The following is a 25,716-nucleotide window of genomic DNA, read 5'->3' on the forward strand; positions in this document are numbered from 1 at the left end:
GCTTTGGCCCCCCAAATACTATTACTTTCCTAGGGCCCTTCTTCTTCTGGCTCCAGGGCCCGGAGCCCCCCTTCTTTTACTCGGAAAAATACCGCGGGGACCCAGGACCTCAGATTGGGGAGGATGCGCATGGCTCAGGGTGCTCTCTTCACTGTATGCGGGCCACGCACACTTGCCGATTTCGGGGAACCAAGAAGCCATAGTCATTTCCCAGAGCCGCTGATCCCCTAGCCACCTCCACAGCCTGCCCGAGAGCCCTCCCTGGGGGCGCGCGGCTTATCTTGTTGACCCCTCAGCTACGGAGTTAGAATAGTGGTTTTCTGCCTCCTAAAATGTTACAAGAGACTTCAATTCGAAGGGAGGGTCAACTTGTTTCAGTTTGATTACAAGAGATAAAGATGAAACAGATAATAGATAAATAGCTTGATACTTGAAGAAGGTACGAGACAGATGGGAGAAACAGGAGCGAGCTGACAGAGACCAACAGTTCAGGGACAGATAAGATCAACAAATGGGGCGCACCTAAGCAAATAGGGGAATGAGAAAGACTGAATATTTCAGTCTCTTCACTGAAGGCTTTTGAACTCAAGCCACTTCTCCTGCTGAAGTGGCCCCTCTGAAAATGAATTTTCCTTTCCAGGCCGAGTTTGGGGGAGGAGCCCTCCGGTTTAGGCTGCCCGGCCACAGGAGTGCCTGCAGCCCTGGGTCAGGTCGGAGCCTTGTGTGTCTAAGGACACGTGGTTGGGCAGGGCGACCTAGAAGGCCCTAAACATCAATTTCCAGTTTTCCCGGCTGCTGTAGTCTGCAGGTGAGGTGGCACCTACTGCCTCAGTCAAAAAGCAAAGTGAGAGACCAGCAGCACCTTTCGTGCCTGGAGCTTTGCTGTGGCTTCAAGACCCACCAGGATTCCTCTTAGCCTATATGAGCCAGGACAGCGGGACTTGAAGGAAACTCAGGGAAGAGTCGCCTGCACAAGAAGCAACCCAGGGCCTCCTGGAGCCTGGATGTGGCCTGAATGGGAAAGACACATCTGAAGGAGGAAACCTCAGAAAGTGGGAGATTGGAAGTGAAGGCAAAGTGGCTTCTGAATAACTTCTTTGAGAACCTCTATGTCCCATGCACTGACCCAGATGGAAACTAGCTTTGGTCTGGAGCACAGTTATAAATGCAGGAAATGTTGTTAGGAACTGCACAATCCTGGACCCACTGACGGCCGAAAAGAAAACCATTTACAGATCCAGCCAGAATCTTTCTGCTCAATGAACGCGGGGTGCTAGGCGTGAGAAGAGAAGCTCTGGTTTGTGGAAACCCACACTTTTGTCCTGGGAAAACGGCCAGCGCCGAGCTAGGTGCAGTGGGGGCGGCCCTGGGTCTGGGCGCCTGCTTTGAAGAGGGTAGGGTTCAGCACCACGAACAGCGGTCGCCTCTGTCTCTTCCCCTCCCAAGCAGCCCTGGGTTCCTCCTCCTTCTCCCCCACCCCACCTCCTGCAGTCTGGAGATGGGCAGTGTCCGCCCCTCCTTCGCCTCCCCGCTCCTTGCACTGCCCCCTCCCGCCCACGTGCATGCGCGACTGAGCAGAGGGGCCACCGTCCCCGAAGTCCGGGCCGGCAGGGCAGGTTGCGAGGGTGGCTGAAGGCGCGTGGATCTGGGCGCCAGAAAGCCTGGACTTCGCAATGGCATTGCTGTGTGGCCTTGGGCAAGTCACTCTCCATCTCTGGGTCCCACTTCCTTCCCAATACAAAAAAAGGAATTGGGTTTCTTGCAGCTGGGGCATTTCTGAGGTCTTCATTACCCCTTCTCCTACCTCAAACCCCAGGGGCTTTAGTTCCGGCACCACCACGGGTCTGAATAACAAAAGGCGCCCGTCCAGGGAACAACTGAGCTTGAATCCCCACTGCCAATACCTTCGGTGCGCCCGACTTGGCGCGCCCAGCTGGGCGGGCCCGGGACTAGGCGAAGGCGCTGAAAATGGCTCATCTGCTCTCTGCTTTCTCTATTTCTTAGGAGCGGCGGCATGGAGGCTCTCACCACTCAGCTGGGGCCGGGGCGCGAGGGCAGCTCCTCTCCAAACTCCAAACAGGAGCTGCAGCCTTACTCGGGCTCCAGCGCCCTCAAACCTAACCAGGTGGGAGAGACGTCGCTGTATGGGGTGCCTATCGTGTCTCTTGTCATCGACGGCCAGGAGCGCCTGTGCCTGGCGCAAATCTCCAACACTCTTCTCAAGAACTACAGCTACAATGAGATCCACAACCGACGAGTGGCTCTGGGTATCACGTGCGTGCAGTGTACGCCGGTGCAGCTGGAGATTCTACGTCGGGCCGGGGCCATGCCCATCTCCTCGCGCCGCTGCGGCATGATCACCAAGCGTGAGGCCGAACGCCTGTGCAAGTCATTCCTGGGCGAGCACAAACCACCCAAACTGCCCGAGAACTTCGCCTTTGATGTGGTGCATGAGTGTGCTTGGGGCTCGCGTGGCAGCTTCATCCCTGCGCGCTACAACAGTTCGCGTGCCAAGTGCATCAAGTGCGGCTACTGCAGCATGTACTTCTCGCCTAACAAGTTCATCTTCCACTCGCACCGCACACCCGATGCCAAGTATACTCAGCCCGACGCCGCCAACTTCAACTCCTGGCGTCGTCACCTCAAACTCAGTGACAAGTCGGCCACAGACGAACTGAGCCACGCTTGGGAGGACGTCAAGGCTATGTTTAATGGTGGCACGCGCAAGCGGACCTTCTCGCTGCAAGGAGGTGGCGGAGGAGGCGCTAATGGCGGGTCCGGTGGTCAAGGGAAGGGTGGAACTGGTGGCGGTGGTGGCGGGGGTCCAGGGTGCGCCGAAATGGCCCCAGGCCCACCGCCCCACAAAAGCCTGCGCTGTGGTGAAGATGAGGCGGCCGGGCCTCCGGGTCCACCTCCTCCCCACCCACAGCGCGGACTTGGCCTGGCGGGAGGAGCTAGCGGCCCGACAGGCCCTGGAGGGCCTGGTGGCAGCGCAGGCGTACGTAGCTACCCCGTGATCCCGGTGCCCAGCAAAGGCTTTGGCCTCTTGCAAAAGCTGCCCCCGCCACTTTTCCCTCATCCTTATAGTTTTCCCACGGCCTTCGGCCTATGCCCCAAAAAGGACGACCCAGTATTGGGTGCAGGTGAACCCAAGGGCGGCCCTGGCACTGGGAGCGGCGGCGGCGCGGGCACTGGTGCCGGTGCAGGTGGCCCGGGAACCGGCCACTTGCCCCCAGGAGCAGGGGCCGGCCCGGGCGGCGGTACCATGTTCTGGGGGCATCAACCTTCTGGGGCAGCGAAGGATGCAGCAGCGGTAGCTGCAGCGGCGGCCGCCGCCACTGTGTACCCGACGTTCCCCATGTTCTGGCCAGCTGCAGGCAGTCTCCCGGTGCCGCCCTACCCCGCCGCGCAGAGCCAAGCAAAGGCCGTAGCGGCTGCTGTAGCAGCGGCGGCGGCGGCAGCGGCGGCGGCTGCTGGCGGCGGCGGCCCAGAGCCCCTGGACGGTGCTGAGTCAGCCAAGGACAGCGGCCTCGGAGCTGAGGAGCGCTGCCCGAGTGCATTGTCCCGCGGGCCCCTGGACGAGGACGGCGCTGACGAGGCACTACCACCACCCCTGCCCCCCCTGGCCCCTCCACCGCCGCCGCCAGCACGCAAGGGCTCTTACGTGTCTGCCTTCCGACCTGTGGTCAAGGACACCGAGAGTATTGCCAAGCTGTATGGTAGCGCCCGAGAGGTGTACAGCGCGGGGCCTGCTCGTGGGCCAGGGCCAGGCGCGGGGACAGGCGGCGGCTACGTGAGCCCAGATTTTCTGAGCGAGGGCAGCTCCAGCTACCATTCCGCCTCGCCCGACGTGGACACCGCGGATGAGCCGGAGGTGGACGTGGAATCCAACCGTTTTCCCGACGATGAGGGTGCCCAGGACGAGACCGAACCTAGTGCGCTCAGCGCGGGAGGTGGCCCAGACGGGGACCAGCCCACTGGGCCCCTCTCTGCTGCTTCCTCAGGCGCAGATGGCACCACAGACTCTCCCGATGGCGGTAGCCCTCGGCCCCGGCGCCGCCTCGGGCCTCCCCCAGCTGGCGGGTCTGCATTTGGTGACCTGGCAGCGGATGATGTGGTGCGGAGACCCGAGAGAAGCCCGCCAAGCGGCGGCTATGAGCTTCGAGAGTCTTGCGGGCCCCTGGGAGGCCCCACGACGGCCAAGGTGAGCTCAGAGACCGCTCAGCCGGTAGCACCTACCCCTTTACCCCACCACTCTCATGTAAAGCACCCCAAGTGGGCGGCGGGAGGCCCGAATTTTGTTCTGCGCAGCAGCCCCGGCTGCTCCCAGCAGGCCCAGCCTTGGGTTCGCTGTGGAATTGGGGTCCTGGGGCCCCGAGTGAGGTTTCGGAAGATCGGGGGCAAGCCTGGGGAGTGCGTGTGCTTTGTGTTTGTTGTTAGGCGTGAGGATGGGAACCGGCAGAGATTGCCAGACACCAGAGAGAAATAAAAGGGTTCTAGAGGAAGAACGAGGAAAGAGAGGGACTTAAACCAAGAGAGAAACGCTCTCATACTCCAAGGAGAGCTAGTGGGTAGCGAGAGGAGAGGGTGTCCTCTCCCCATTTAGGATCCTAGCAGTACTGAGTCCTAGGAATCTTCCTTCACCCCAACCAGCAGCTTTCCGAGTCTCTTCACACTCCCTCATTAGGAACCGTTCACAGGGTTTGATGCTGGGAAACTGTCTCTGGACCGTGCGCGGGGCACAAGGGGGTTCTAATGTTGGCAGGGCTGGGGCTGGAGGAACAGGTTGTGGCTAGGCCGGAATCATTGACCTTCCTGAAAGTGGGTGCGCACACCTATACATTTCCATTCGGTTCATTAAAACACGAATCATTAACCGGATGCGAAAGCATCATTTTTGCCTAGGATAGGACCCAGGCCTGGGCAGGAGGGGAAATGGGGGAAATGAGGCGAGCGCAGAGAACCGGGGCGGCTTTGAATGGCCTTTGGCTTGGGAACCGCTTCATGTTTCGAGTATTTTTTTTCGCGAGGGCCAATAATTACCTGAATCTACAACAGTGACAGACTCCAAGGGCGCAGGGGCACAAGGGTGCGCCACGTGCGTCCCCGCTACCCCTGCCCTTAGGTCCCGCGGGCAAGCCACCCTCCCCTACCTCCTAGGAGTTTCCTGTTGGCTGCGGGGCGGGACTGGGCGGTTTCCGGCAGCCACCAGGAGCCCCCCTAATCGCTTGTCATTTCTCGGCCGCAGCAGGTGTACGCGCCTGAGAGGGATGACCACGTGAAGAGCGCCGCGGCGGCGCTGGGGCCCACTGCTTCCTACCTCTGCACCCCCGAGGCCCACGGTAACGCCTTCCAAGGCCTCTGGCCACTGTGATAGGGGAGGGGGTGCGAATAGAGGGTAGGCCCAAAAGAGGCCAGCGAGGGAAGCCGAGGGCAGAAAGAGAGACGCAGAAAAAGCGAAAGAAAGAGAGAAGGAAAGAAAAATAATGAAAGAAAAGGGAAGCTGAGAACTCCTAACAACTCCCACGGGCTGATTACTTAAAAAAACAATACCAACCTACCTTCTCCACCACACATACACACATGCTCCAGTACACCTCCTACGAGGGTTAAAATCTTAAAAAAAAAAAAAAAATCACGCCTGCATCTCCTTCAGGTTCCCTCATTTATTCAGCAAGTGTGTTGGTCTTCAGGGTTCCCGGTGGTCGGGCCAGGTCTGGGCGAAGGATGAGCGAGCTTGGCTGCGCGCTTGGATACCCCGGAAGCGTCGGCCCACTGTGGGGGGCGGGGGAGCCTGCACTTGGCTCAGGCCAGGTTGCCAGCAGAGGAGGGGTCTTGGAAATCTGGGCAAGCGAAGGCAACCAAGCCAGTACAATTTCCTGACGCACCACACTACGCGCTAGGCCGCTGCCTGGGCTGCGATCTCCGCGGGAATCGCGCGGACAGACCCGGCGGCCACGCGCGCTCGCGGTGCCCCAGTATCTGCGTACGATGTAGGTCGCCCGTCCCTGGTGGGCTCGGCTGCTCGTCTCGCTCTTTTTCGAGGGGCTGGGGAGTGGCGTGAAGCCGCAAGACTAGCAGACCATGTGCGGGGGAGGGAGTACCCTGCCCAAAGCCTCAGGGCGCGCGCCTGGGCTCACAGTCGGGAACCAGAGGCGGCCACCACGTTTTTAATTAGGGCTTGGGCGCCCCAACCGCGGCAGTGCTGGCAGTATCCGGGTCACAATTTCTTTGCTTCTCCTTGAAACTCGGTTTATTGCCTTTAAGAACCAGATAAGGAAGACAATCACTCGACCGCCGATGATTTGGAAACGAGGAAATCCTATTCAGACCAAAGGAGTATCTCCCAGCCAAGTCCCACAAATACAGACCGAGGTGAGCACTGAGATTCTTTGAGCCCCACTCGCCGCCGGGCTGTGGGACCCACGTCGCACAGGTTTCCACAGGCTTGTGAGGCGGTTTCAATCAAGAGCAAGAGGCTGCCACTTACTATTTAAATGTTGCAGGGGAGATGCAGGCCAGGTTCCAGAGCTACCCCCTTTGGGGTTTTTCCGATAAGGGTAGTGGACATACTAAGAGGAAATGGAGAGATCACCTCACCCATCTGAAATAGGTCAAAGCATTTCCTTCCCTAGGATAGCCTATCTCCCTGGGGCCCACTCTCCTACTCCCTAAAATGATGGCTTAGAAGGTGTCTAGTACTGACCGCTTGTAACTGCCTTCTCTAAAAGCAGAAGGGTCTGGAGTAGGTCCGTGACTTGGTATAGTTCCCGGGATACTCACCCCTCCCCTCTCAAGCCTTCTCCCGAGACAAAATCCTTCTTACCTCCCCCTATATCCCAGGCGAAGAAGGGCTTACCTTGGATGTCACAGGAACTCAGCTGGTGGAGAAAGATATTGAAAACCTGGCCAGAGGTGAGGTGAAATCTGTGAAATGGTACACTGTGCTTGCCGGGATGGGCCCCTCCTGTAGAGGGGAGGTAGTTGCTGTAGTGGGTATGTGGGAAGACCTTATTATTGGGGAGAGAGGTTGAGTTTTTATTTCATTAAGTAGAAAGGATAATCCTCTGAACACATCCTGGCAGAGAGGTATATGTGTATATGTGGGTAGGGAATGAACAAGCCCCTGTAGGTTATTAGAAATTTAGGTTCCCAAGGCCTGAGACGGTCTTGAATAGCCCAGTGAGAAAGAGAAATGAGCACTGATTCTTAGAACTCAATGTCTGTGAACATCAGACAGGATAATGTGGGTCTCCCAAACTCCATGGAAAAACAGGAGGTTGTTTCTCCCCCTCCTCCTCCTCCTCCTCCTCCTCCTCCTCCTCCTCCTCCTCCTCCTTCCTTTTTTGAGAGTAAGATTGCAAAGAGGCATTTATTTTAGGAACAGGTGAGAGGTTACAGTACTTTCCCTGGAATTAACATGTAACTATTTCTGTGAAGATGGAGCTTGTTTGCAGAATGGGACCCCCAGGGTTGCTTTGCCTGCAAGGGGGAGAAGTTGGCTTGAAGCATAGAGGAAGGGAGTCTCAAACCCCACTTTGCCTGTCCATCTTCCATTGCTATGTTTCAGAGGAACCTCTTCATGTGGAGGGCTCAAATACTATTGGCCCCATGGCTAGGGCAGCCTCCCCTTCCACTTGTCTGGAAGTGGCTTCTGAGGGCTCTAAACAGTGTTTTCCACAGTCCATGAATGATCTTGGAAATTGGTGGGGGAAGGAACACAAGCTTTTTCCATTTTTCCTAGTTACAGATTCTGTCATTACCTTCACAATCACTGGTGCTTTATATGAGGGTTCTTATGGGCATCTCCTTATATTACAACTAAACTGTTATTGAGTATGTCTATTTCTCTGGGAAAGCTGTCCAAGGCTTTGACCACATTCTCCCTGATTTGCACTGAAAGAAGGGAGTAGAACTGTCATTTGAAGTGGGAAATAAGGTTTTTGTGGGTCATCCTCTTAAGGAGTTAGGAACAACTTAAAGCAGATGACAACCCAGTCATTTCCTGGAACCAGGGTCTAGGAATCCAAAATGGATTCCATCCTCCTGAATTTGACTCTCCAGGGCATCCTACCCACTTAGCCCTGAGTCTTCACTCAAATCCTTTGGACTGGAATGGGAAAGCTAGAGTTCTGAAGGCCTGTATACCAACTAAGGTTCTAGGACTATTAGCCAGAGCAAGACCTCAATGCCTAATGGGTCCCTTGAGTTCTCCATTCCCCTCCCTTACCTCCCACTCTCCCATTCACAGAAGAATTGCAAAAATTGCTCCTGGAGCAAATGGATCTCCGAAAGAAGCTGGAGCGAGAATTTCAGAGTCTCAAAGGTATTTCTATCCCTCCTCAACTCATCTCAACACTGTCAACCTATCCTGCTCTAGGAATGGGGTACAGGCAGGTGGCTAGAGGGGAAGAACTCTGTTTCCAGCTAGGCATAGGACTGGGTGGGGGTGGGGGTAGGGGTGAAGATGGGAGGGAGTGGGGAAGTGGAGCTGAGGGGGAAGGCTGTGCATAACAGCTCTCACTTAATCAATTTGCACAGATAATTTTCAGGATCAAATGAAGAGGGAATTGGCTTATCGAGAAGAAATGGTGCAACAGCTGCAAATTGTCAGAGGTAAGACGCGAGTCAGGTGAGCGCGTGCATGGGCCGTAACTGCCTCTCGTCTGGCAGGAGCCGCAATGTTGGCTCAGTCATTTGGATTTAAATTGAAGGTAATTTAACAATTATTTTTTTTATTTAATATCCTTTGTATACTCTGATTAGCCTCAGAATGGCAAGCGAGCCCAGCAAACGGCTTGCAGGCATCATTACATGGAGTGATTGAACTTCTTATCGCGGCAATTTCCATGGTTTCTAAATTAAAAATCGAGGCGTAAAATTACCTGGGAAGTAATGCCTAAGTTTGCTTTAATTTTGGTTAGATCCGTCTGCCTTTAAGCGCCATCCCAGGCCATTTCCTCCCTCTGTCAGTTTGCAGTTTGGAGTGTTGGTGCCCCCTCCCCCCCCCCCCCCCGTCCCCAGAATTGTTTCTGCGAGGGGCCGCGCCAAGGGGAGGGATGTAGCCCTGACTGTGACCCCGACCGCCGGAAGGTGGTCTGCGTTTCCTCACCAATCCTCCATGTCTTCCAGATACTCTATGTAACGAACTTGACCAGGAGCGGAAGGCGCGCTACGCCATACAGCAGAAATTAAAAGGTGCGAAACCCCCGAAACAAAGATAGCACCGTTACCAGGGGGCTGGCTGTACTATGGGATGGATGGATGGATGGATGGATGGATGGATGGATGGATGGATGGCGAGGCTAATGAGGGGGAAGGCTAAGGTCTACATGAATCAGAAACTGAGAAGAGACGAGTGGGAATTGATTGTAATGGGGGAAATTATTCTAGAAGGGCAGGGTAAGAAGAAAGTGTCCTTTGAGCTTTAATATCAGAAAATCTGCCTTGTGGTTCAACTCTGGCCTTGGGCAAGTCGATCCCTCTTTCTCTGCGCCTCAGTTTCCTTTTCTGTAAAATGGGGCTATTTAACCAGAGCGATGATTCTGAATCACCAGCTTCTCTCCTATATCTTTTCTGATCTGGTCGGTTGAGAACCCCTGAGCCCAAAGGGTGAGTCGGGTGGGGGGAGTGGGACGGTGCACTGCAGAGGCCAGGTGAGGCAAGTGCGGCGGCCAACGTGGCTGGTACCACTCTCTTCCCTAGAAGCCCACGACGCCCTGCACCACTTCTCCTGCAAGATGCTGACGCCCCGCCACTGCACTGGCAACTGCTCCTTCAAGCCCCCACTGTTACCCTAGGGCCGGCCCGGCCGCGCCCACGCGCCCTCAAGCCATGCTGCTCCTTCTTGTAAATACCCGCTGCCGTGGCGGCCCAGAGCGAGGAACAAGCCATTCGGACCCGACCGATGTAAATACAGCCGCCCGTCCGCCAGTCCGCCGGTCCTCCTTCCGGGCGCCCGGCCTTGTCCGGACCTTCCCGGGCGTCCCAGTCCAGGGCCCCGGCTCAGTTTCCAAGTGTAAATACCGCCTCGCCCCTCGGTTGAACTCCAGGGCATCGGACCTCAAGGGGTTAACTGGACCCACGGGGGTGGTGGGAGGAGGGAAGAGGGAGGACATCTCCCACCCCCCACCCAGCCCGCGTACAGCCTCGGACCCCAATTGTGAATACAATGTAGCGACTTCGCTTGCGCCCGCCCCGCGCTCCCAGTCCCGTCCACTCTCTTGTTCCTAATGACTAAGTGGCTATGTGCAATGGATATAAATGTACTGTGAGTCTCTTGGTTCAGTATTAGATTCACTTTTTATTTATACTCTAAGTTGTTTTTCTTTCTTCTCCTGGACCTACTTCCAGTCCCCTTTGCATCCCCCGCTTTGGATTTTTATTTATTTATTTATGTTGTAGTTGTAACTTCTCGATGTAACAGCACTTTAAAAGGGCGACAACTGACTCACGAGATGGCGACCACCTTAAGCCTGTTTTGGGAGACCACCCTGTATCCGAGACTTTTGTTTTTAATAAAAAAGAAAATCTGTCAATTCCTGGGAGTGCGCGGGGCGGGGGGGAGGGGATGGGGCGGCGGGGGGGCGGCGGGGAGGGAAGGGGCGGGGCCGGCAGAGGACTGTGCCACAGGTGGGGCGTGGGGACAGTGGTGCGGGGTCTAGGGCGCCCAGGATTAGAATTGTGCTTGTTCACCTAGACAGAAGCAAGTTCCCAGACTTCTCAACGGACCCAGCCAGACCCAGTCACCCCCAGGTCACCTCCTCTCTGCCTTAGGGACCCTACCCTAAGGGCCCCGGTTAGGGAAAGGGAATAATTGTAAGGTCCCTGGTAAGGTGGTCCCTTCTCTTAAGACGCTTGTAGGGACTGGGTTCATTCGTGCCTTATTTCCACGCCTGTCCAGGGAAGTCACCTCCCGGGCTTTCAGAAATAAAGAGACTTTTAGGCTTGCCTGGAGTTTGGGTTCAACCAGAATAGCCTCTAGCTGGCGTGGGCACTGCTGGTCTGTCTGGCAGCGCTGGGTCGGGATGAGCCTCAGTGGGACAATCCTGGAAAAGGTGAACTTTAGCGCTCATTCACATAGGTCCTCCCGCTGGCTCCACCGCGACGGGAAAGGAGGGAGTCCTGGCCGCATTTTGATAATCCCTCCAGTTTAGTGTAAGTGGAGTTGAGGACTGCCGTCCGCAGGTGCCAGGGCCAAGGCACTCGCCGGGCTTCGGCTGGGGCATCCAAAGCCCGACTCGCGCGGTTGATGAAGCTTCGCCCTGTGGAAGCCTTGGTCGGCCGGTTCCCACAGCGCACCTCCAGGTTGGGAAAGTGTTGGTATTGGGAATCACTCAGCCCCGGCAGAATTTCACCTCCAAGTCGGACTAGCAAGGGTCCGTGCTGTGCCCTTTATTTTGCCTGGGCCTCCGATTGGGCCTCTACAAAATGACATTTGGGCCCCCGTCCCCGGAGGCTCATGGAAACGCTCTGGGAGTAAGACTCCAACCGCTGCCAGGACCTGCGCCAGGATGGCCTAGCTCTCCAGACACCCCCAGACTAACTCTATAAGTCTCTCAGGCGGGGAGACCCTGGCGGCGGGTGGCGGCCCAGGGTCTCTCGCCAGGTAGCTCCGGGCTTGAGCGCTCGGGGGTGCGGGCCATGAGTTTCGTGGGGGGTGGTCTGGAGGGCCTCGCGCGGAGCTGGCGCGCCCCGGGACGCCGGTAAGGGGCTCACACCGGAGTCTGCCGCGCAGTGGAGGAAGGAAGCCAGTCCCAGAGCCCCTTGAGCTCGGGGATATTCCTAGGGCAAAACTCAAGAGAGAACGTGTGGGAAAGAATTGCGGTGGGGGCGCCAGGCAAACTGTGAGGTACTGCCTCGAGGTCTCCAGGCTGGGACCTTCCGGGGAGTTGGAGCCTTTCATACAGGCGGGCCGACCAGATCACTTCTCCACTGCACCCTCTGCGAAGCGAACTCCAGAGAGGAAGTGACTTGCATCCCCAGGGCTTGCCAGGGGCGAGCGGAGCTGAGATGGAGCCCTGCCACGCTGTGTTGGAGATGGCACGCGCATTTCCCCACAGCATAAATGCACCTGTGGCGGTGCACTTTCCTTCTCTGTAAAATGGGCATAACAGTTATCACTTAGGGAGGAAGTTCCATGGCTGTGCCCCAACAGAGAAGCCTAACAAATATTCCTTTCCACCCTTCCCTTCCAAATTGCCCCAAAGTGGAAAAGAGCAAGCAGGCAGCCGGAGTCCACCGGTCGAGGCGCCCCATCTGGGCCGGAATCTCTGTGGATTGGGGGTGTAGGTGGATACGACCCAGAAAGTTCAGTTGCAAAAGCCCTCCTGGGCTCTGCATCCCTTTGAAAGTGGTTTGTTCCCTCCCCAAAATGTTGATAACCAAACGATCGGTATGGATGTAATTATCAATAATTATACGAATTATTGCTGATTGCGGGGCTCGTAGCTACTTTAATTAGTTTACCAGATTCTAATTAAGTTAAATGAAACATTAATAGGGAAAATATGCTTTAAAAAACCACCCAGGATTTTAAGTCTATTTCTCGCCACAACGTTGCCACCTTGCGACGGTTTTTAGGCATTACAGTCAACGCTTGAAGGCCGGGATTCCGGTACCGTGGCTCTCTGGGAGGGGGCTTTAAAACGGCCGGTGAGCCACAGAATGTATTCCGAGATGCAGTCTCCAGGTATGTGGTTCGGCACCCCTAGCCCCTACTGGTGCTTCCAGAAGATCTGGCTCTGGCACGAGATCTGGAGGTACCGGACCCAGTAAACAAGCCCCTCCACCTCCCGCTGCTTTTTCTCCAGAAGAATTCCCAGTCCTCTTGCAAGCTTGACATATGGTCTCTATCCCCACTTGTCCAGAAGATCCAGGGCAAGAAACTGAACAAAGTTGGAGCCGCAAGTAGAGACAGCATCAGGCTGCTTTATTTTTCACTTCCCTGAGAGAGTTGAGTAAGTCGTGCTTCCCACATCCATTTCCTCTGCCAATGGAACTAACCTGGAAGAAAATACACCTAGAAGACCCTTCAACTCCAGAGTAACCTGTGTTATCATGACACTTGGCTCATGAGGCTAACAAGGCACTCCCTCTCTTTGTGATCCTTGGTTGTGTGGGTCTGTAAGTACCTCCACAACTGGGTTCACACCTTGCACTTCTTGTGATCTCCAACACAACACCCAGTGCTCCACAGGCACACAGCAAATGTTCACAAGAAAGAGCTCCAACTTGGTGGTTCACCCAGGTGCTGGAAATGTCTGAGAGAAGGAATCCATAGGTGCTTCTGGACAACAGCCACTGAGAAGCAATTAAGCTGATTTGCATAAGGTTAATTAAGCACAGGCTTACTGCTCAGAAAGAAGATTCTTCATAAATAGGATTCATTTGGGGGGCAGGTATCAAGGAAGATATTGCCAACCTAAAATAGAAAAATTTTCCTCCTGTTCTAACTGTGTCCCAAAGAAAGGGCCCCATCATACCTCACATTTTGCAAGGTCACCTGCCATGCACCTGTCCAACAATGACCACTTACCCTGTTGTAAAGTGTAGCCTTGATCCTTTAGAGAAATGTAACTCCTGCCTTGAATTTAGAATATCAACAAAAGCAGGATTAAACCTGAATGATTTTTCCATTAATTCTAAATAGAACCTTTCCATCCCAGAAGCAGCACAGTGTAACAAGCCCAAACTATAACCAGATTTGCTGAGATCTCAACTGCCATTGACTAATTTTGTGACATTGGGCAAGTCATCAAATCTCTTGATCCTCCAGTCTCATCTCTAACATGAGGGTAATAATAGTACCTACTTCATGGAACTGTTTTGTGCACATAATGAGTTAGCATTATGTAAAGTGCTGAGCACATAGGAAGTTAGTATATGTAACTAGATGTATATAGCATATATGCTATATATATTAAGTATAGGCAACTATATGTATACACTATATATGTATATATGTAGGCAATTATATGTATATACTACATATGCATATAATTATATGTATATACTACATATCTATATAGTATATGTAACTATATGGATATAGTGTATATAAGAAGTTAGTATATGTAAAGCTCCTGGCACATAAGAAGTGCAATCTGTGTTTGAGAAGACCACAACTCCCTCCCAGTTCATTTTCTAGCCCCAGTCTGTGGTCCTCTATTCCTCCAGAGCTCAGGAAAAGGGACGTAACAGGGCGTTGTCCAGCCTGGCCTCTTGAATTTTCGAGACGCATTTATAAGAATCCACAAGCACCCAGGTTGGAAAGGCATCCTGCAGTGCCAATAGTCTCTTTGACTATACATGTCCAAAGGGGGCAAGTGAATTGCCCAACTTCTCTCAGCAATTCTCAGAGCCAGGAAGGTCATCCAGGTCTTTGGATTTTCCAGAACTAGGAATTGCCTGTGTCTTTTCCTAATTCCTGCTCCAAGAGAGTGATCATGCTAAGAAGAATGACAAGTTTCTTTAGAATAATCTGAACAGCACTTACTGAGATTTGGCCTCCATAAGACCTCCTTCCTAAAACAAAAACTAGTAAATTCCTGTCTCCTGAGTTGTGTCTCCTGGGTTGTCCTTGCTGAAGGAGGGGGAGTGGCACCAACATTGTTAGTTTCTCTCTTTAGCACCAGAAGGAGAGCTTTAAAACTACTCACCCAGTTGCCCAAGATGTTTCCAGGCATCTTTGAGAGACGAAGAGAAAAACCAACCAGTAGATGTTGTCCTTTAACTTTATGCATGGAAGTTCTTGAGGAAGTGCAAAGAGGGGGCCCACAGACCCCCTAATCTCGGCTTTAATCTGATAAAGACCATTCGTCCTATTCGGAATGATGCAAGGTAGCTGCAGGCGGCCAGAGTACCCGCAGCTGTTGTCCTAGGCTCCAGGGCTCCGCATCTGACCGCCAACTCTACTGCGTCCTGAGAGCTGTGTGGCGGCTGAAGGCGGATCTCTGGGGTCTTGGCTGCTGAACTCATGTGCATGTTCTTGCACCAACAAAGCTAACACGCCATTTTTCTTTTGAAAAGAATGATATTTTTTTAAAAAAAGGTTTTATATATAAGGATGTGTAGCCACTTGGTTACACGGTCTTGCCCAGGTTGCTTTACATCCCTGTCCCCTGTAAAATGGGGACAGTGATGCACAGTGGACAGAAATATCAGGAATATGAAGGTGAGAATTGGTGATACTGAATAAGTATCATGGTGAATACTGAAAAAATAAGTGGTGGTTGTTATTACTTTAAAGATTCAGAGGAGTCGGTCAGTGTTATTTCGTCTGTTTATCTTTACACAAGGTCCTGTTGTGTTTCTGACCTAAAATGGGCCAATTTTTCAAGACCTGTTCTTAAATGTAAGGTGCAGCAACATTCAGTAGAGTGCAGAGGGAAGCTGAAAGAAGACCGTAAGAAAAAAATTGGAGCCAAAAGCCAGAAGGCATTGTAGTAATTAATCTGTTTAGGTACCACCTCTTTTCATTCAGTCTCCTGGGATTACTATATTTTACCTCGGGTCAAACAATAAAACAGACCCGTAGGCAAAAAGAGTTGTATACATTAGGGTGTGAACTGAACAGGAGTGGACCTGGGGTAGAAAAATATGGAACGCTTCACGAATTTGCGTGTCATCCTTGCGCAGGGGCCATGCTAATCTTCTCTGTATCGTTCCAATTTTAGTATATGTGCTGCCGAAGCGAGCACGTCTGTAGAGGCTCCCCAGAAGCTATATAAGGTTCACAATCTGAAAGTTTTTACAGTTATGGTGAACGAGAGTGTGACTCTTTTTCAAAGCCCAAAATATTTTGGAAATTACAGCCTCCTATATTGCTGTCTTAAAAAATGTTCTTTGTGTTTAAGGCAAGTTAAAACTAATTGTTTACCTAACATCCTTATATCGTGTATGCAAATGAGGGGAGTATGGGAAATTGGCCCTCCTCCCGCCCGACCTCTGCGCGCCTCGCTAGCAGTGCTGACAGGCAGAAGCAGTCACGTGGCGCGAGCCGTTGGTGAGCTCGTTCTGCGCGGGTTGGCCAGGCGCGGAGGACTCAGACCTGGGCTCTTCTGCGACTGCTGTGTGGGACAACGCCACGACACCGTGGCCCTCAGGTCTGCAGAGCAGTGTGCGAAATGCCAGGACGTTTTTGGTGGTAGGGGCCATGGTGCCCGTGAAGTCCCCATTTCCAGCACCTGGAAAAAGATTGCTCACACTGATCGAGCCATGCCCTCGCGGAGACCCTTGACCTGTGACCTTAGGGGGGGGCCACCCGTGAGCCGGAAGGGGCTGGGGAGGGACCGGTCAGTACTGAGGCTGAGGAATCATGTGGGGGGTGGCCTCGTTAGGGTGCTCCTTCAGTTTTCCCCTGGTTCTGGGGATCAGAACCCTGTGCTTAAAAAGCCAAGGGGAAGAGAGAGGGTGCCCACTCTGGAGACCTGATTTTCCAGAGTGTGATTAGGGGTTGGTGGTGGTCCAGGAAAGATGACCATCCTTTGATCTTGGGCTTACTAAGGAGCAGACATTTAACCTAATTGGTATCCTTCTCACCCATTTACAGGTTAGAAAACGGGGCTCTGGGAGGTTAAACCATCAGCCCCAGATGATCCTGCTAGTGATGAAAGAAGTTAGGAAGTCTATTTTCAAAAACTGGTCTTTTCTTCACAGTAGGGCTCTGAGAAAAGATTTGGGATCAGAGTGCAACACCCCCTCCCCACCTCGCTTTCCCTCTTAGACCAAGACTCAGCCCTGACTTTTCTTCCTGTCTGCCATCATTCCTTCAAGAAATACTGAGCACCTTTGATGTCAGTACTGGGGCTGGAGCTGTGTGTGATTGAGTGGTCAGGGAGCTTGGGTTCCACGAGGGAGCCAGACAAATACTAGGGAGCCTTCACAATGCTGAGACATGCCATAAAGAAAGCATGGCATAGAGAGACTGAAGGATGAAGTCGGCTTCAGTTTAAGAGGAAGCCACTGAGAGGACAGGGACAGAATTCAAGGCAGAAAAAAGACATCTGAGTCATTTTCATGCAATGGAGCCAGTCCTTCAGGGATGACACCAAGGAGGTAATTGAAACTCCCCCAATTGCTATATGGCTCAGTATTGTGAGAGGGGAGTGCCTGGCCTGGGGACTCGAGTCTTCCCCCTCTCTACCTGTGTTCAGTGTAATGAAAATCAACCTGCAGGCTGCCCAACTTCTCATCTGACCTGTCTCTAAACAAACAGCAATTGCAAACCTCAGAATGCTAATATGGCCTTTATTGAGCAAAAGAGCTAATTTGGGCAATGATGTTTCCCTCAGATTTACAAAAGGGAATTGCAAATAACCAAAAAGCGTATTAACATTGATGGGAGATGATGCTAATCTTCAATTAGCATCCACGTTTTTATCCATTTATTTAGAGAGAGAGCCTTTTCGACACAGTCAATGGGCACACGTGTCACAGTGACAGGTACAGCTAGTGAGTTCATAACTGCCTTATTGTAGAAACCAGCAGGAGACAGGCCTGGTTATTGTTCGCCATTTCTGGCTACACAAGCCTGTGTTATTTTGAGCCAGAGATGGTGTGTTTTGTTTGTTTGTTGTTTTTGATCTGCTTCTTGTTGGGCAGTTGAGCAGAGGAGAGAGATCTCAGTTCTAGTTCACAGCATCCTGGCCCTATCTTTGTGACCTTGGTCAACTCCCTGAACCTGTCATTCTGGTCCTGTTTTATCTTTGGCAAATTAAGATACCCTGGGGCTGGGGATGTGGCTCAAGCGGTAGCACGCCTAGCATGTGTGCGGCCTGGGTTGGATCCTCAGCACCACATACAAATGAAGATGTTGTGTCCGCTTTAAAAAAAAAAAAAAAAAATATATATATATATATATATATATATATATATATATATATATATATTTCTCTCTCTCTCTCGCTCTCTCTCTCTCTCTCTCTCTCTTTAAAAAAAAAAAATTTAAGATACCCTAGAGTTGATCTTGAACATCCTCCAGCCTTGACCTGCTGCAATTCTTGTAACTGGGTAACTGAAGGGCTTTTCTGGGGAACATCATTAGCAAGATGTAAAAATCCAATACTATTTTTTTTTTTTTAATTATTTTGGAAAGGCCCAGGAGCAGTCCATAGGGCTATTGTGGTCCTAGGTTGCAGGGTCTGCCAAACCATAAGCTTGTCTCAACTCTGAAGGCCCAACATGGAGGAAGGGAGAGAGAGGGTGCTATGGTTTGGATATGGTGTGTCCCCCAATGTTCACTGGAAACTTGGTCCCTAGTGTGTCCATGTTAAGGTAGTGGAACCTTGAAGAAGTGAAACCTAATTAAGATAGTGGGTGGATAAGCATGAAGCTGGAGAAGAGACAGTATGGAGGGTCTCAGTAAGGAAAGGACTTCCCAGGAAGCCCTAAACCCCACAGACCTCAAGGGGATAGGCATGAAAGGTGATAAGTGTGTGGGTGCCAGAAAGAACAGGCACTGGTTGGCAGTCCTGGAGCTGCAGTGACAGCCGAGTTCCTGCCAGCCTTCAGAACTGCTGGCTTCTCTCCACCTGAGGTGACCAGAATTTGGACAATCTTCCCTAAGTGTCCTGCGCTGCAGAACCCAAGGAGATGAGGCATGGTGCCCAGACCTGTCGAAGGTGTTACTTTCCACCACCCTGAGAGGGAGACATTATAGCCAGCTTTTATTTGATTTTTAACAATGAAGAAATGGACTCATTCATATGAGGAAATGTCGGTACAGTTACAAGATCCTAGGATTCTCTAAAATTAGAGTGTTTCCCCTATGGTCATAGAACATTTTATGTTTCGTGTCTCATTTCATCTGGAGGGCAGGGCCTGGAACAGCACTGGCTCCAGGAGAGGGGAAGCATCAGGGTGCAGAGAGGAGCTGCCATACCTTCTCTGACTGTGGCACCCTGGGATGAGTGGCATTACTGTGGGGAGGTGTTGCCCTGGACTGGTGTGCTAACTTCATAGGCCTGACCCTAGAAGCTCCAAAGGCTCCAACACAGAGTGCGTCCAGCTAGAGGGGTTTGAAGCAGGGGAGGATCTGCCACCCAGACTGCTGAAAAGCCTTTGAGCAGCTCCTATGCAGGGTTAAGTCTTGCTCCATGATGAGTCTTTTTTTTTTTTTTTTTTTTTTTTTAAAAAAGAACCTTTATTTTTGTTTACTTATTTTTTTCTTTTTGGGGTACCAGGAATTGAACTCAGGGGCACTTGACAACTGAGCCACATCCCCAGCCCTATTTTGTATTTTATTTAGAGGGTCTCACTGAGATGCACAGTGGCTCGCCATTGTTGAGGCTGGCTTTGAACTTGGGATCCTCCTGCCTCAGCCTCCTGAGCTGCTGTGATTACAGGTGTGCACCACCATGTCTGGCAATTGTATATTTATTTTGAGTGTGGTGCTAAGGATCAAACCCAGTGCCCCACATGTGCTAGGCAAGCGCTCTACCAGTGAGCTTACAGCCCTAGCCCTTGATACTTCTCTTTTGAAGCATACTCTCCCACTAATTCACCTCCAAGTGAATGAGTTTTTTCCAAAATGAGCCTGGGAAGAGTGGGGCATGGAAAGAGGGCAGTATGCCCAAGCTCAGAGGGTGACGTGAGATAGGAGGAGAGTCAGCCATGTGAGGACCTCTTGGAGGTTCTCCTCCAGCCTCTGAGGCAGCTGCCTAGAGTTGCGGCTGACTGGCTTGGTCTCTGTTGTGGTGAGCACTCTAATCTTGGCTCTTTCCAAGGATTTGGATTTGGAGGGAGGCAGCACAGCTTTTACTGTCCCCAGATCTCATATTAATTCCTGGAACCTCTTGACCATCTGAGTTTCCTCGCCTCTAGGATGTGACCCTGCTGCCTGCTTTGCAGGTTGGTTGGAAGATCAGGTGCAGATTAGATGTGAAAGGCTCTAGCGCATTAGATGAGCTGATCACACCAAGTGTTCAGAACAGTCCCTGGGCACCTGGGAAGTACACGATGGGTATAAAAATACTCAAAACATAATCACATCCTCACTCTCCTGTCTTCTACTTTCCTAAATTTTGCAACTATGTAGATGACACAAATTGTTTTTAAAAGTGGTAACAATGAAGTGGGGAGGATTCCCCAATTTTGGCTCCTTTTCTTAGCTCTCTGGGAATTGTTTTAACCTAGATGTCTTTTAGGTCTTGGGTGAGAGTTACTGAAGGCTCAGGTTAAGATGCAGTGATCTTGCTGGGAAAGGACAGCACAGTGACTCACTGCTTCCTGTTAATTCCTGGTGGGATTCCTTGCCCTTTAAGGGCTTCCTCCAGTGTCCTGTTTCATTTGAACATCTCTGAAGGTAAGCACAAGGGGGTTTCTTATTGTCTTATTGATGGGGAAAGCTTGGGCCTAGAGTTTATGTGACCTGCCTAAGGACACAGCTAGTCAGTGAGGAACTTTTACTCCCAGCCCACTCTGACTCTGAAGGCTAACTTTCTACCCAGACAGAGTAAGAGTACAGCGTGAGGGATTCTGGGACCCTCTCCCCTAAGAACCTTGCTGTGATGCGTCATTGTATTGAGCTGTTGCTCTCTTAAGGACTCATTGTGGTTTAGTTCCTTGGGACCCTTGCCTCTGGCCTCCCCAGGGTGGTGGAAGAGCCTGAGATGCCTAGAGCTGGGGGTGGTATACTCTGATGGGCACAGGAAGAGGAATGACCAAGTCTGAGTGCAGCCGGCCAGCTGCTCTCTGGCTTTTGTGTCTGTGTGGCTTTGCAGGGTGGGAGGAAAAGAATGACCCCCTCTTCCACGTCCTCCCTGCCTGGGGTTCCCCTAACATCATTCACTCCCAAGGCTACACCTGAGGACAGCCATGGTGCAGGGCAAACTGCAGTGGCTTTCAGCCAGGAGAGTCCCTGTTTACGTGCCAGTGACTCCACCAACTGGCTGGGGCACTGAAGCGAGTCTCTTTTAGTCGCTGGGCCTCAGTCTCGTCTACTCTAAAATGGAAGCGATGATTTCCCCACTGGCTTTACAGGGCTGTGAGGCCCCATGAGCAATCCCACTGGAGATCCCTGGGAGATCACAGATAGGAATGTGGTCGGGTCAGACTCCCCTAGCAGCCTCGCAGACTAATTGCTCGCCCTACCTGGGGAGGGAGGCGTTTGCACATCAGGAACAGACCCACAAAGTCAGAGCACAGGATGAACCGTCACATTGTATTAATATTTTCACACCACTTAGCTCTCATTAAAATGTACTTTGCTGAATTTAATATGTGATTTCAAATGACACAACATATTAAGTGCTTAATATACTAGAAATTATGAAACTATCATAGTCAATGCCATATGAAATAATTAGACTGAATTAAACTTTAGCAGCCAAGTGAAGGAAAGACTTCAACTTGTAATGTCTTCAAGTAGCTTAAGCCACCACTGTAATTCCCCAAATAAATGTCCAGAAATGAGGATCTTTAAATAAAAACTGAAACTTAATCCATATTTACATGCAGTAGCTCTTCTGGGCTTTGGTGATGTGGCGCACGTTGCCTGGGGGAGATGAGGGGCCCTGGGTCATGCCCCCACCAGGGAAGTGACAGGATTAGGGCTTCACCTTGCTTTGCCTCTGGGGCCTGACTGGGGGATGATTCAGGCAGCATGGAGGAAAGCCTTCTGCTGGAGTGACAGATTGGTTGTCTTTGCCTCAAGTCAGCCTGTGGCAAGCTGAAAATAAAAGTAAACCTACCTTATTTAACAATTACTGAGTACATTCTCTGTGCTAGCCATTCTATATGCACCTTCTCACTTAATCATCAGTCTATCTGTGTTCCTACTACCACTTTCAAATGACGAAACCAAGGGTCTCTAGAAAGATTAAGTGAATCATCTAAGGCCTTAAGTGCTCACCCACATCACCTTGTAGTGATGTGGTGATAAACTCTTCGGTTTTCTCACTCTGTGTGTGTGTGTGTGTGCGCATGGGTGTGAGTGTGCACCACTTCCTGTTTTAATAATGATTGACCAGACACCTCAACCTGCTGACAGTGACCTACCTGTATGTTTATCATATTCCAGTCATGGAGGGTAGGGACTGTAACTTGGCAGTTTCACTTTGAAAAGGACATGCAGGCTGGCCAGGTTACATAGGGAGTGCTCTCGGAGTACTCATTAATTCAGAAAGAGTGAATTCATCCCCTCCTGAGTATCCTGACATATACCTTTGTGTAGCTCTCATATATTAGACAGTCTCTCTCAAAGAACAAGGAATACTAATTTCTAATCACCCTTACAATCTACTAATCATAAGGAATACTAATTTCTTAGCCACTAAGATCCCAACGTCTCAATTACTCACACCAGGATGAAAATATTGATCCACTGGGCTGTTTGAAAAATACAAATTGTAGTGCAGAGATTTAAATATATTATCTTTTACTGAACAGCAAAGATGACCTTAATAGAGGCAAAAAAAACTTAGTGCAAGCACACACATCGCTTATAATTAACTGAAGACATGTTTTTTCTATAAGTTAAAGATTAGATCCTGTCACATATAAAAGGAATCCAAATAACAGTGGCTCTAAGATGATGGAGGTGTATTTCTTTTTTGCATGAAACCAATTATCTTTTGCATTAGTAGCCAGATTCTAGTATCCTTCAGGGTAACAACTCCGTCCAATGGTTGCTGGACTCCAGCCATTGGGAAGGAGGAAGGTGAAAAGGCAAGGGACCACGTTACTGTCCTGAATAAAAGCTGTGACTTGGCCTACCACCCACCACTCCAGATAGGTCCCTTTTAGCTGTTCTTCTTCCTCCCTTCTGCAGGGCACCAAGAAAGGAGAGGGAAAATCTTCCCGGGACCATGCTGGACATTTTACACAGGATTCCATTTAAATCTTGATTATATTGTGTGAGGGTGGAGCAGCTTCAGGTCAGGGGAAGTGCTATCCACATGTGGAGGCTGGGAGTTGGTGGGGCAGTGGGGCGGGGGCGGGGAAGCTGAAATGCTTGCACAAGAAGCCCAGGGGCTTCCAAGAAGGAAGGAATGAAACCTCCAACCCTTGCTCTCTGAGATTCGGTTTATTAAAATGTCTCAGCATGGATCAGATGGTTCTGACCAAGGTAGAGTGGTAGGAATTTTCATTATGTCCTTAAAATACAGCTACCAAGAGCATAGAAAGTGAAGGGACTAACTGATAAAAAAGACTACTTGATTGAAAAATGGCCAAAAGATTTGAACAAGCACTTTGCAAAACAGGAGCTTCAAATTCTGAGGTTAGGAATCCATTTCAAGTGTAAAATGAATTCTTAACCTCAGCAGTCATCAGAGAAGTGCAAAATAAATTACCTCACAGTTCACATGGAGAAGTCTGGGGACAGCAAGTGCCGGTGAGGAGGTAGTAGGGTATGGGAATGTGGCTGGAGAGGGGAGAGGGCTGGGCTGCTTGGGAAAACTGTTTGCATATCTTCTAAAGTTGAGGATAAACACGTCTATGACTCAGTTCTTTCATTTCTAGTTATAAACTCTAGAGAAACTCATGCACATGAGCATTAAGTCACAGGCAAAAGAACTTTTAAGGAGCTTTGCTTGTAACGCCCCAAACTAGAAATAAATCAAATGCCCATGACCAGAAAAATGGTTCCCTACATTGTGGCATATTCATGCAACAGAATCCCATGCAGTGATGAAAATGAAGACACTAAGTTAGAACCAGTGTTCTGGACTGAGGGTGTCCTTCACCCTCACCCTCACCCTCTAATTCATATGTTGAAGTCCCAACTACACCTAAAAAATAAATATTAAAAAAAAGAATACAAGTAACAATAAATGTTGGCAAGGATGTGGGGGAAAAGCTACACTCATACATTGCCGTTGGGTCTGCAAATTGGTGCAACCACTCTGGAAAGCAGTGTAGAGATTCCTCAGAAAACTTGGAATACAAGCACCATTTGACCCAGTTATCCCATGCTTTGGCATATACCCAAAGGACTTAAATCAGTATACCATAGTGATGTGACCACATCAATGTTTATAGCAGCTTAGTTTACCATAGCTAAGCTATGGAACCAACCTAGATGCCCTTCAATAGATGAATGGATAAAGAAAATGTGGTATATATACACAGTGGAATATTACTCAGCCATAAAGGAGAATGAAATCATGACATTTGCTGGTAAATGGATGGAACTGGAGACTATCATGCTGAGTGAAATAAGCCAATCTCAAAAAACCAAAAGCTGAATGTTCTCTGTGATATCACAATAAGGGAGGGGAGAATAGAGGTTCATTGGATTAGACAAAGGGGAATGAAGGGAAGGGAGGGGGGATGGGAATAGAAAAGACAGTAGAATGAATGAGAGATAACTTTCCTATGTTCATATATGAATACCGTGACCAGTGTAACTCCACATCATGTACACCAACAAGAATGGGAAATTATGCTCCATGCATGCATGATATGTCAAAATACATTCTACCATCATGTATAACTAAAAAGAACAAATAATGAAATTTAAAAAGGATTGCTGGTGGCGAGGCTTGCTTGAGTGCCCCTGGTGGTGGGCCTGAACAGCGCCATCGCCCTCGCCTGTGTCGGAGTGCTCTTCATTGGCTACTGCATCTACTTTGAGCACAAGAGTCGGAGTGACCCCAACTTCAAGGCCTTAGAATGAAAACAGAAACAGAAGCTAGCCGGCCCAGTGGCCACTGTAATCCCAGAAAAACAAAAAGTCAGATATAGAAGCTTTCCAAGGAGAGAGCTGGGCTGGGCTTTCCAGGTTGCCAGACCTTAAAGATGCTGAAGCTGTTGAGAAGTTCTTCCTTGAAGAAATACAACTTGGTGGAGAGCTGCTAGGTCAAAGTGAATAGGAGAAAGGCGGGGACCACCTGACAAACGCCATTGCTGTGTCTGGACAGCCACAGCAGTTGCTGCAAGTGTTACAGCCAACTTTTCCACCACCAATGTCCCAGATGCTTCTGACTAAGCTCCCAAAAATTAGCCAGAGAATTTTAAGTGCTCAGAGCTTGGCTGAAGATGATGTGGAATGCGAAACACATGTCAACATAATAAAATCTCAGTTAAAACATTTAAAAAATGCTTAACTTGGAAGTTGAGCAACTCATGGGGGAATAGGGCAAATGTGCTTGTTATAGATTGTCCTACATTAAAGTCTACCAAAGCTAATATTTGCTTTGTGTAGACCCATTCGTTTTTATTTATTTTTCCCAGTGAAAAGTGTATTTCAATACAGCTTTTCATTTTATAAGTACACTATGAGTTACCAAAATAAATTAAAAAAAAAAAAAAATTGCAGGTCTGAGGCCAGCCTTAGCAACTTATCAAGACCCTGTCTCAAAAAATTAAAAGGGGTGGGGGATATAACAGAGTGGTAGAGCACCCCTGGGATTAATCTCCAGTAAAGCACTTTTAAAAAGTCAACATGTAAATAATAGATAGAAAATTATATTGTTTAAAGTGCAAAATGAGGCAATACTGAATGCTATTGCTATTGGATTATGAAAGTTGTCAGGATCAAAATGGAGTCCCTTTTGTTAAAATGGAGGGTATCTTCTGCATATGTCTGATAACAAGAATTATCACAAAAGACTTGGCTGGAACTACAACCTTGCACAAAGACTGTCACAATCCTATACAAAGAATACTTCTGCAAGAACGTCTGTCCAACAATGTCTGTTTATCCCTGCACTGCTGCTACCCTTGTTGTGAGTCCTTGAACAAACCTGATCTTAAATCTTGTGGCCAAAGATT

General features: G+C 50.3%; 1 protein-coding gene, 1 non-coding gene and 1 pseudogene across 2 annotated transcripts; 2 read left to right on the top strand and 1 right to left on the bottom strand.

Annotated features, from left to right (window-relative positions):
• Positions 1 to 1,673: 1,673 nt before the first annotated feature.
• Skor1 (SKI family transcriptional corepressor 1) lies at positions 1,674 to 9,800 on the top strand. The gene is given in 10 exon segments (XM_027926227.2): positions 1,674 to 1,736; positions 1,738 to 1,781; positions 2,005 to 4,204; positions 5,252 to 5,342; positions 6,268 to 6,375; positions 6,844 to 6,915; positions 8,252 to 8,326; positions 8,542 to 8,616; positions 9,133 to 9,198; positions 9,706 to 9,800. Coding segments are annotated over 10 exon segments (2,889 nt in total).
• A 5,794-nt stretch (positions 9,801 to 15,594) lies between these two features.
• Positions 15,595 to 15,701, bottom strand: LOC114085121 (U6 spliceosomal RNA). Its single transcript, XR_003581409.1, has one exon. It is a non-coding gene; the product is annotated as a U6 spliceosomal RNA (small nuclear RNA).
• Positions 15,702 to 22,023: 6,322 nt separating this feature from the next.
• On the top strand, positions 22,024 to 25,049 carry LOC114082180 (mitochondrial import receptor subunit TOM20 homolog; annotated as a pseudogene).
• The last annotated feature ends 667 nt before the right edge of the window (positions 25,050 to 25,716 follow it).

The sequence above is a fragment of the Marmota flaviventris genome, chromosome 2, assembly GCF_047511675.1.
Source record: "Marmota flaviventris isolate mMarFla1 chromosome 2, mMarFla1.hap1, whole genome shotgun sequence".
In the NCBI taxonomy this organism is placed as follows: Eukaryota; Metazoa; Chordata; class Mammalia; order Rodentia; family Sciuridae; genus Marmota; species Marmota flaviventris.